This window comes from Pecten maximus, chromosome 8 (genome assembly GCF_902652985.1).
Source record: "Pecten maximus chromosome 8, xPecMax1.1, whole genome shotgun sequence".
NCBI classification, from domain to species: domain Eukaryota; kingdom Metazoa; phylum Mollusca; class Bivalvia; order Pectinida; family Pectinidae; genus Pecten; species Pecten maximus.
In genome coordinates this window covers 27,296,974-27,308,657 of record NC_047022.1, presented here as the reverse complement: position 1 = coordinate 27,308,657, position 11,684 = coordinate 27,296,974, and the positions used below count along the sequence as shown (strand labels likewise).

At 34.7% G+C, this 11,684-nt stretch overlaps 1 protein-coding gene across 1 annotated transcript in view; it reads right to left on the bottom strand.

Moving 5' to 3' along the window:
- Nucleotides 1–8,253: 8,253 nt before the first annotated feature.
- LOC117333035 (mediator of RNA polymerase II transcription subunit 13-like) overlaps nt 8,254–11,684 on the bottom strand; it is a 31,576-nt gene continuing 28,145 nt past the window's right edge. The window contains 1 exon segment of the mRNA XM_033892151.1: nt 8,254–11,532. Coding sequence (XP_033748042.1) covers nt 11,400–11,532 — 133 coding nt within the window. The 3' untranslated portion in view covers nt 8,254–11,399.

The window sequence follows — 11,684 nt, the reverse complement described above, 5'->3', positions numbered from 1 at the left end:
GGACATATCTCTAAATTCGAAGATAAGTAGCCGTCGAAAATGAGTCTTATTCAAATTTAAATATTTATTTAACAATTCTAACTACGTAAGTAATTTGATGGTTATGCGTACAACCATACAATACGATTTAACAATATAAGAAGAGTTTTAAATTGTACTGGACTCAACTCTCCTCGGTTCTATTAACTGGAAAAATGGAAATGGATTTTTTTTTTTTTTTTTTTTTTTATCTTTTGACATATTTAATTTCAATTGAGATCTATCGATATAGATTTTGAACTAAACAGTCTGAACTTAGTATATAGTCGTCTTAGATTTGCGTCGCTAATATTATATAAATATAATTCCAGTTGATATTTCAATTCAATTTCTTTACATAAATAGTTAATCATTTTCATAAGAGATAAAAACTTTGTCAGCAAATAAAGGTTTGTTTATTAGGAGGACTGAATCTTTAACTACCTTTATTCCAAAAGCTTTGGTAGCATCACTTAATTATGAAGATATATCCGTATCAAATGGTGTTAGTCCTATGTTACGACCAAGAATGTAAGTTGGCACTTTCGTGTTCCACTCTCAATACATTTCTCTTCAAAAACGTATCAACTGATCGTTCAGACCCCCCCCCCCCCCCCCCCCCCCCCCCCCCCCCCCCCTTTCCCACCACCACCAAGGGGCTCGGTCAATGGCTTTATATAGCTTGCTAGGGTGATTTAATTAAGGATATTTAGAGGCAATAGTCAATACGAAGGATGGAACAGAAGAACAGATGATCGAAGTATGATAAACACATTGGAGCCCTAGTGCACAGTCCTCTCAGATAGTGTGTTGATTAAGTTTAAATTAACGGTTCCAAAACTCTGAAAACAGTGACCACTCCATTCCATGATAACCAAAGACAAATCAAAACTGAAAACTCCTCCGTACCAGATATCATTACGAGACCGCTCGATTGATTCATTGATTTATTTGAAAGGTTAATTGAGATAAGCTATGGAAATACCTGATATCAATAACTTTGATAAGAAATATAAAACCTGGAAACTTTTCAGTAGCAGAAGCCACCGTATTGATGTGTGTTACTGTAGAAAGTTCGGTGGAGTTATCTTGAACGGGGTTTTAGATGATAATACTGAAATTGAAAACTGAAAGACCACATGTATACGGATATTACATGCAACTAGGATGACGTATTCCGTGAATGCCGCTGGACTCTTGGATTTCAGAAATTAAGTAGTGGCCTGTCTTCGAATACACTCGTCCAGCACGAGACGTCCTTGAGCTACCAACTTCATTGGTCCAGTTGTCCGAAAACTTCATGCACTTTCTCACAACCATCATCTCTTGTACAAGTTCACGTTTCAACCACATGGGCTCAAAAATGTAGCTATAAATATACTTTCGACCTTCTCGCTCTACTGACTTTATTAATGATCTAATTATCACGTGCTCAGATCTATCATCTCTTGCAAGAATTCACGTTTTAACCACGTCGGGTTAAAAATGAGGTCACTATAAAATGAATATGTTTTCGACGTCCTGGCTCCGATTTTCCTGAAACTTCATGCAGTTACTCAAAGCCATCATCCCTTGTACGAGTTTGGTTTTCAATCACCTGGGGTCAAAATGAGGTCACTGTTACTATAAATAGAATCTCCGTGTCCTTGTTTTAGCGACCTCAGTAATGGTCAAATTGTCATGAAACTTCATTTACTTACAACCATCATCTATTGAAAAAGTTCGCGTATCAACCACTGGAGGTCAAAAGCGAGGTCGCCGTTACTAAAAATAGATTTTTAGGTCCTCGTTCTACCAATTTCATTTATGATCCATTTTTTCTGAAACTTCATGCACTTACTAGTTACAACTATCATCTCTTGTACGAAATTGCATTTCAACAACCTGGGGTCAAATTGATATATAAATCCCATTTAAATATAATATATCCCATATCCTTGCTCTACCAACTTGATACATTTCCTCATAGTCCTGGAACTCTGCTGGTATCACTGGACTCACTGGAATCACTGGAAGACATCGATATAAGTCTTATTTGACTTCTTTGATGTATCTTGACGTTTTCCCAAAACTAATGATTGTCCTTCACGACTTCGTTCCGGTTGCACACACACTTAATAATCACAAAATTGTATATACACTTAAAAAGGTCCAAAAAACATAATGTATACTCAGAGTATATTATCGAAGTTGGTCATAAAAAACTGGGGTATGTCCTACTGAGAAAGGTAGACGTTACGACTGTATACATTTATCGGTTAACTGATAGTCCAATAGTTCTACTTTGGTTATATTGTATACACAGTTTGTGGAATACTTATGACGTAGGGATAAATTAGATGTTCAACGTCCTCACTATACCAACTTCATTATTTATATGTGGTTATCCTTCATACACTTACTCATAAATATGATCTGTTGAATGTTGAATTTCAATCTCCAGGGTCCAGTACTTCAAAAGGTGATTCAACAATTTCAAAATCCCAATAAGATAATTTGTGATAAAACTGGCTTGACAAGTTTTATGAAACAACAATACTAATCAGACTCTTCCTGTCTGCCTATTTTACGGAATACATACACAAAGGTCTTAATGTAAAGAGGATATGAAAATTTCACTAACAAGTGATTAAGCTAATCACTTTTGAACAATTGGGCCCTGGGATCAAATGAGTTCACTATTACTATAAATAGATTTTTACTCATGGTTCTCGCTCTACCAACTTCGTCAGTTATTGGATATAGAATAGTTCTGTTATTTCAAACTCTTTGTATGAGAAATTTACATTACCCAGAGAAAACATTTTACCTATTGGAATAATTCGACTGTGTCGCACAAACATTTTCTGAGTAACGGAAAATTCTCATAATATTAACAATCCAAAGAATGAGAACAATTCGGTATTCATAATCGCTCCCAAATTTGTATCAGTCTGAATACCATACTCTATTCCGGAGCAACATTGTGATTAGACAATTCTTTCTATCTTTTGTTTCGCGTTGGTCAATGTTTAATAGCGAGGGTATCGTATCGCTTGAGATGCCAGTTTTTTTTTTAAACCAGGATAACAGAAGGGGCGTAACTCCGAAGAAAACATTGGACGACTTACTCGTATACGCTAGAGCCGAGTAAAACTTTCCATCCGTCCAAACTAAACGGACGCCCAACACGGTTCCAATATATTACTAATAATTTCGTTGGGGACGAGAGTAAAGTTAAACAAATGAACAAAGAGCTGAGCGCAAGTCATATCTCAATGGAAACTAGCTATAATCTAGTTAGTGTGCGTCATAGAAAATATTAATTTGGTTGTTAAAATGAGGTCAGTTTTGAATGAGGAATTCTTAACAGGATTTAAAATTTGTGCGATGTTGAAAAAACCCCACCAAAAATAAAAAACCCCAGAAAAACTAGAAAATGTTTAAAGACAAATACCCCCGCTGCCACTTGAAACCCTAAGCAGTTCCTGACATTATCTAGCTACATTGCATCCGGACGCAACCGGAAGCTTTTTGCATATGGAATTGTGTGCAAACTTGTCTAGATAATACTCTTGGAGTCTTAACGTATTGACGTGTCCAAACCTATGTCTATATACTCCTTTCAGAAGTTTTCCGTATGGCCTTACCATTTAGCCTTTACATTTGATCAGTTTTTATTTTAGTTTTAAATATATCTCCGAAACCCTTCCTAAAATTGTACCCTGGTGGGGCTCTTGAATTTCGAAGTGTCGCACATCTAAGTCATACTAAACATGCTATTGCATGAAATGCCCGATATCTTTTACAGGAGAAAACAAACAATATCCTTGTGAACGGTCTACATCGCTTTGTTGTCCCCTCCCTCAATCACCTGCCGGTCACCCAACAGTCTTTTATTACATTCCGCGGTTACATATCAACACCGCATTTAATGTACGGGGACTTAGTATTGACCTTTGACATTAAATGTTGCAGCCCGATTGTAGTACTCAGTACTTGGGCCTGTGGGTAGAGCATGCAATCAACCTTCAACCTTGAAATAAAGATCAGCGCCTGTAGTGGGTGGTTTCAATAATTTATGAATTTAGAGCTCAATTTCCTAGATATCCTAAATTGATGGCTTGATTAAGACCGACTTTACCGACATGTGCACTTCTACAATCTGTGATGTCTGTCCTAACTTCCCTTCTAGATTTACTCACTTTTGACTCCCAAGCTTCATTGACCACTCCAGATCTACATTAATTATTTGGCATATAGCCTACTGCCTTCAGTACAATACATATTGAAGTGGTGTCAATGGACAAAAACCTTTTTATAATGGAGTGTATGATCCAAAAGTACAACAAACAGAGAAATAACATGAGTCTGAATTTTATTTTTTCATGAGCTAGTACCATTCTTGATTTTCTAGCGATGAAAAAATAATCGCTGAATGTACTTGTTTTCAATAACACATATTTCAGTCATGATCATAATATATCAAATTGACAAGTAATGAATAAAGAAATGACACAATTCATGTAATCATGATTTGATGAATTATATTATTAATAATAAAAATGACATCACAGTTCATCTACACTAATCGTATGTACACAATGAGTTGTACACAAACACTGTTCATTGCTGTATTATGTAATAAAACATAACGACCAATGTAATTCATGAAAATCCATGACCTTGTCATGGTATCCAATGGAGATGCTAAATGGCTCGTTTTGTTCGTTGCCACAGCAACATGATGGTGGCTAAGGCTGTCTTTTTTGTCAATACAAATAAGGGAGACAACTTAGCGAAGTTAGGGCTCCAGTGGGGAGGACACTGTAATTTTGTCATAGCATTAATACTGTTAACATCCTCAATAAAATGTCATGTTGACCATCCCCCTCACTGAGGCCCCAAACATAAAATAGTACATTCATGTATGCATATACAAATATTTTGCTATACAAAAATTACACAAAACAATATATATATATTTGTAAATTTTGGATGATGATTTCCCATCCATTTGCACCTCACATGCCTGTCATTGACATGGATCTGATAGTAGGATCCAATATATATACACGATCACATCCTCAAAGCTACTGTCATACATGCTCCAATAAGATTACAAATCTTTGGCAAGTTACCATGACAACATTATTCAATAACATATAAATATATACACCTTGTGACTCCATATAATTTTGACATATATAAAAATTAATTTGAGTTTGAATGTTTCCTCATAGCAAAACTTCAACACAACAAATTATTTTGTTCAATAAATAATATGCAACCTACAACTTTCTATTTCCTGGTGACCTTGTAAGACTTGTAGTAAATGTCAATCTAATAATTCTGTAGATCTGAGCTGGTTTGATACTCTCCACTTCTAGCAAGACAAAATGTAAGCTGAAGATAATTATATAATAGCACATCTTACTAACAATTTTGTTAGGTAAGCTACAAATAAATCATAAACCTCATTTAGAACCATACAGATGTTGTTAAGGCCTAAATTATCCTGTTGCCCACCATCAATGATTTTCATTGTCATATTTATCTTGTATTCAAACGATAGTTCCATGGCTACCAACCTTTTTTGCTTGTTTTAACAACTAAAGAACAGGAATCTACCCATCACATTTCACTGAATCTTCCCATCATTTGACAGGAGCCAACCCACTAAATTTGAGAAGAATGTAACCCTTAATTTTGAGGGGAATCTATCCCTTATTTGACAAAGATCCACAAGAATTATTATCTTTTTATCATACAAGATATTAACTGATGCTTTTAACACTTTTATTATCTTTTTATCATATAAGATATTAACTGATGCTTTTAACACTTAAGTGTCTGACGATGGTGGGCTAAAAATCCTAAATCTATCTTTATGTATCTCTGTCTGACAATTATTTACTTTCTGTACCTCTAGTGTACCCACACAATGGTTATTGGCCCTTGGTGTAATAACATCTACACAATGCTTATTGACCCTTGGTGTAATCACATATTGACCCTTGGTGTAAGCCCATCTACATAATGCTTATTGACCCTTGGTGTAAGCCCATCTACATAATGCTTATTGACCCTTGGTGTAACCACATTTGGTATTGCTAGAACAGGAAAGCGTAATATTAAAGTGAGATGTATTAATTAGTGTTTAATATTGTCAAAGGATATGCATTTAACAGTCACCTACAGTATGACCCTATAGAATTTGTATACATCTTAGCTGCCAACATTTATAGTGAGTAGGTAATGTTCACGGTCACGGGGACCTTTGACACTGCCACCATTAAACAGATTGTAATGGTGAATTGACCTTTATTTACAACCTATAATTTACATAACAATATCTCATTAATCATAATTATAATATCTTCATGCTCAACCTGCTATTGTGGCTTTTCAAACAGATAAATTATCCAGTTTAAACTAATTCGTAAAATCAAAATGCTTAGCTGTATGTGAAAAGCTTTAAATAGCAAAGCTTTAACAAGGTCCAAAGAAATGCTCATAAATAATATTGCACCCACAAGAGAGAAGAAAAGATGTCTTATATGCCTTGAAATGTTTAACATCTGAATGGGAAAAAGATAACTTAATTCAAAGCATGATGTGAGTTCTACATCACAAAGTAACTCATCGTTTTTCAGATAAGTATATTGCTTAAATATCAGTCTTAGCTCACTTCATTAAATGTTTTTAATACCCACCCTTAGGGTTGAAATATCTTACAGGATATAATGTAGGATTAGACAGTTATAAGTGTGAAAATTACTCATACCTCACTTCAATCCAAGATGGGATTTGCTTACAGTACAAATTGTCATACATCTCATCGAAGATTAAAAGCTATTGTGCATTTTTGTACATACAGTGTAACCTCTATAAACCGAACATGCATGGGACATGACTATTTGTTTGGTTTACAGAGGGTTCGGTTTGGAGAAGTTGATAGAAAAATGACTGGTCGAATTCCGGATATAATTGGTCGGACGATGTTTTGTTAGAATGTACCCGATTACAAACCGGCACGTATGTACATAAATCAAAGTTAAGTTAAAGTTAATCAATGTATATATTGCAGATTATATAAGGCAAATGGCTATAACTGTAGTTTTAAACAGTATTTCACATGTACAACTGCACTTTACGATCGACTTACATTTTGTTACATCCAGTGAAGCTTTGTCAAGTGGATGGGGCCGATGCGGAATATTTTACACATCGAATAATATTAAAGGGTGTGAAGATGTTTTGTTTCACAATCAATTACAATTGATCAGTTGATACTGGTTGTATTTCCGACATCGACATTGCTATTGTCCAAAAAAAAACATTATGGGCTTCATTCACGAAAACAACCCCCTTTGGGCCTCATTTAAATTAGATGCGAAACTCGGGCTTCTAGCTCTACTTGCATTGAGAAAATAAAAGAACCGCCATGAATGTTTCAATGAAGTGTGGCATTGTTTCATAATTGTCATGTTGATTATACACTAGGCCTAACGTCATAATGCCTCCTTGGGGTATATATTGGATACCTGTACAAATAACCTACATGTATACATAGGTCCCGAGACAATAAGGCTTCACACAATACCCGTCACAGTTGTTGTTTCACGGTTGACTGGCCTGACCTCATGTCATAATCGCTCAGGTAAGGCTGGTTTTCAGAAGTAATTTTTGGTATATTTTAACAGGAACCGGACACAAAATCAGTCTGGTGTTCGGAATTCAGAGGGATCAGTATTTGAAAGTTTTTTAATACTATAATAAAGAAGGACCAATTCCGTACGATGACAATTCGTTCGGTATTCGTTTTTAGAAGGTTCGGTTTTCGGAAGTTGCACTGTATATGAAAAAAATTACTGATTATAAATTTGTTGTAGTAAATATACTATCAAAATGTTGATCTGTATATATTTACTGTATCTATATATAGTACAGACTAGTAGAGATGATCATTTGTATCTCATCCAGATGATTATGTCAGTTTTCTTTCTCAAGTAAGCACATCTATATTGATGTTAATTGTTAACTATGGTTTGACATCAACATAGACCAGTCCTAGTCAATGACTGTGTTAACCATGTTTTTGTATCAAAATAAGAGGAAAATGTTCAGAGACATAAATCAATTTAGTTTTCTTCTCACCCTAATGTGCAACCAAATTAATTGCTATCTTTGGACCCTGCTTTTGAATGGCCTTACTCTATCACTGCTTGTGAATATGAATCACGGAGATTTTTGTTATGCCTGTAGATAAATATTCAGTGCTGATCATGATTGTCAAAATAATATTTTCTGAATTTCATTGCATTATAAAGTTTTGATGCCACCTATGTATAGCCATTAAATATATAGTACTGAGGATATTACCTTCAGCCAACATCCGACTAGTAACATTGTGAAGGGGTCCTCGGTACTACAATGTACTACAAAAAAATACTGTAGTTAAATGTCTAATTCCGCAAACACTTGCCAATCTAATATCTGTCCGTAGAAATTGTGACTAGATTCTATTTTCCTTTATAGTTCTAACATACTTCACTCTTATGTAAGGGATTACCTGTCCTTGGTATGGTTAATCTCTGTACTTTGAGTACTATGTTACAAGTGTTACATAAGCATCAGCTAGCAGCTAAGTATATCTATTATGTAGATTTTCTAACTGTCTGATATATAATCTATGTGGTTTTGTTTGGTATAGCTGTAAAATCTAATGGAATGTTGAATAATTTATACTAAATATCTTCAAACAATAGATAACAAACAACTGACTTTCATCAATGGCAATTCAGCAATAGCATTTCAACAGGAATCTGAAGCAAAGGATCGATATCGATATTGCTATGAATTGAGACAGCAATTTCAGGTTATCATGAAAAACAAAAACTCAAGGTCATAAGTCACCCTTTCTGTGCCTCTTTGTTATCTTGAACCACAGGAATGATTTTAACATGCTTATTCATCGACATATGACGTTCTGGAAACCAGAAACTGGTTTTTAGATGCCATATTGCATCAGCGGTATTATCATCCTAAAGCTTAGCTTTCAGCACTTTACATTCATGTATAAAAATTTATGTATATAAACGTATCAACAGTTAACAAATTTTCATTACACAATCATTTCATTGATATAAAATAATTTACACTGTCAGGTTTAATAGCACTGGCAAACAAAACACTAAATTCTTCAAAACTTTTAATACAAATTGCCAGAGTATTGTGCCAGGGTGACTGTATTATGAGATTGCACAAAATAATATTATGGTTGGCTACTTTTTGAGCATTTAGATCTTAGAGATTTGAGATGGTCCTAATCAATATCCCTTGGGAAAAAGCATGCTGATAACTTGTTCATCAACTGAATAAGAATATGCATGGTACTTAATGCATTAAAAGCAAAGATGCAATCAAACTGTTTTAGCTGATTTAATTGTGCTGTGGCATCGGAAACTACACAAAATCCCTCACGTGCCATCGGAATACTACGGTCCTCATCATTATAACAGATCCATCTTTTTTATGTACATGTGTCTAAATCCATGTATGTAAACATACAACATTACTTCAAGAGAGTTTAGTAATTTGCTTCAAGAGAGTTTAGAAATTTGCTCCCCCCCCCCCCCCCACTTTTTTTCAGTTTTGTCTTATGGTACATATATATATACCTGACAATTGCATGATGCTTTACTTAAATAAGAAATAGTGATGGAAACACATATATCACAAATTAGAATTTTGACCCATGAACTTGTCAAAATTTTGACAAAGTTAACCATGATTTCAAAGGCTGATTCTTAACGAGATTTCAATTCACTAAATGTCAACAAGTAGTGTTTGATATACTTGAAGCAGCTGTTTGGATATACTATTAACCAAGCAAGTATATGTAGTAGCTACAATTCGAACAGGTAACAAATCACCTGCAGCTGCCTCTTATTGAATTTTCTGCCTCTTGACAACATATTCCAACATTTGTATCAAATAACTGTTGTTTATTTGGTGCAACACAAACTTGTATCATGTTCGAATGAGATTGGATTAGCAGCCTTTGTGTTATTGCGACTTATAAATATCATTGTTTTTATCCATATCATTTTCTTTTGCATTTCAACAAGAATGTACCATAGTTAAGTAAGGATAAATAGACATTTCACCATTGAGTCCAGATGACTTGACACTTCTACATGCAGGATAATATAAGGCATGGGAAATGGGGCCGAGATGCAGGGACATAATGGGATATAACATGGAGTATTCTTTCTATGATCCAGTATATCCTACCATCTAAAAAAAAAATCAGACAGAAAAAGATTTCTTAAATACCCTTTTCATGTTTTGTAGTTTGACTGTAGCAATAATATTTAACTTAAATAACACAGCAAGTCAGTTTTCTATCACATATTGAAATCCACTTTGATCTTCATCAAAAATAAATAGAGGGGTTGGGTGTTGTTTCATTATAATTTGTGAATACAAAATGTCACACATCTAGGTCAAAGAAAACAAGCAAGCTCTAACAAATAAATTAATCCATTTTGTTTCTGGCTTTATATTGCCAGTTTTCTGTTCATAATATTAACAAATACTCAATAAATTTAAACTAATAATTTCCTCCCTGAGGTTTTCCATTCATTTCATTTAGAATATTTTGCCAACAGACAGATTTTAGTGGGATACATTCATGACTTGACACATAATCTGACATTAACATGCATATCACCTATAGATTTCTCTCAAACACAATGCTTGTACAGTGTAAAAAGAAACGAGATCAATAGTCCATCTGATCCTGTACAGAGATTCTTATACTATGGTTAGACCCTATCCAATATTTACCTCCTTTTGTATTTTGCGCTTGTTGACATAGTACATACTTTATAGCACATCTATGTATAATTTAAATGTCTGTCCTGTACTACTCATCTCGAAGTAGCACCACAACCTTTTTTTCTCTCCAGGACACCAGCCGTTAACTGCACCACTACTGTTAACAATGCTTTGTGGACATCTTTATTATCCCTCCCTGTAGTCCATGAATGATTTCTGTCAGTAGCACCACTCGTACCGGTAAGAACATAGGTCTAATCGTCCTGTATTCTACTAGTTCCATCTCAAGACAAATGCATATAGCACCACTTCTGTCGCTCCTGTCTGTCCTTTGTGAACTCACACAACTTTCAACAGTATCACATCTTTTATTCTTATCTGTTGATCAGTCCATTATCTGATTTTTTGAGACAGATGCATTCTTTTGAATTCTTTGTAGCTCACAAACCTAACAGGCATCGGAGCTGTTGCTCTCACCTATAGCACCACACATAACTTGTTCATGTGTTATCTTTTCCACTCTGCCTCATCTGTCCGTTTAGTTTTCAGAATTTCTATCACACAAATGCATTCAATGCATGGTACATCTGTAGCAACACTACAAAGTGTATGGGCAGACAGGACTGACGATCATTCTCCACCACATCATACGTTAACCATGACAACGAGTTGAAGTTCTCCAAAACATACCTAAAACAGAACAGTATTGCATTAATAAGCCTATCACAATAATCATAACAAAATATTTCACCATTATAAAAGTACAAATATTTCACCATTTTCTGGCTCTGCCTTTTTATAGTAACACGGGGACAATTTGATTTCCTGGTTCCAATATGGGT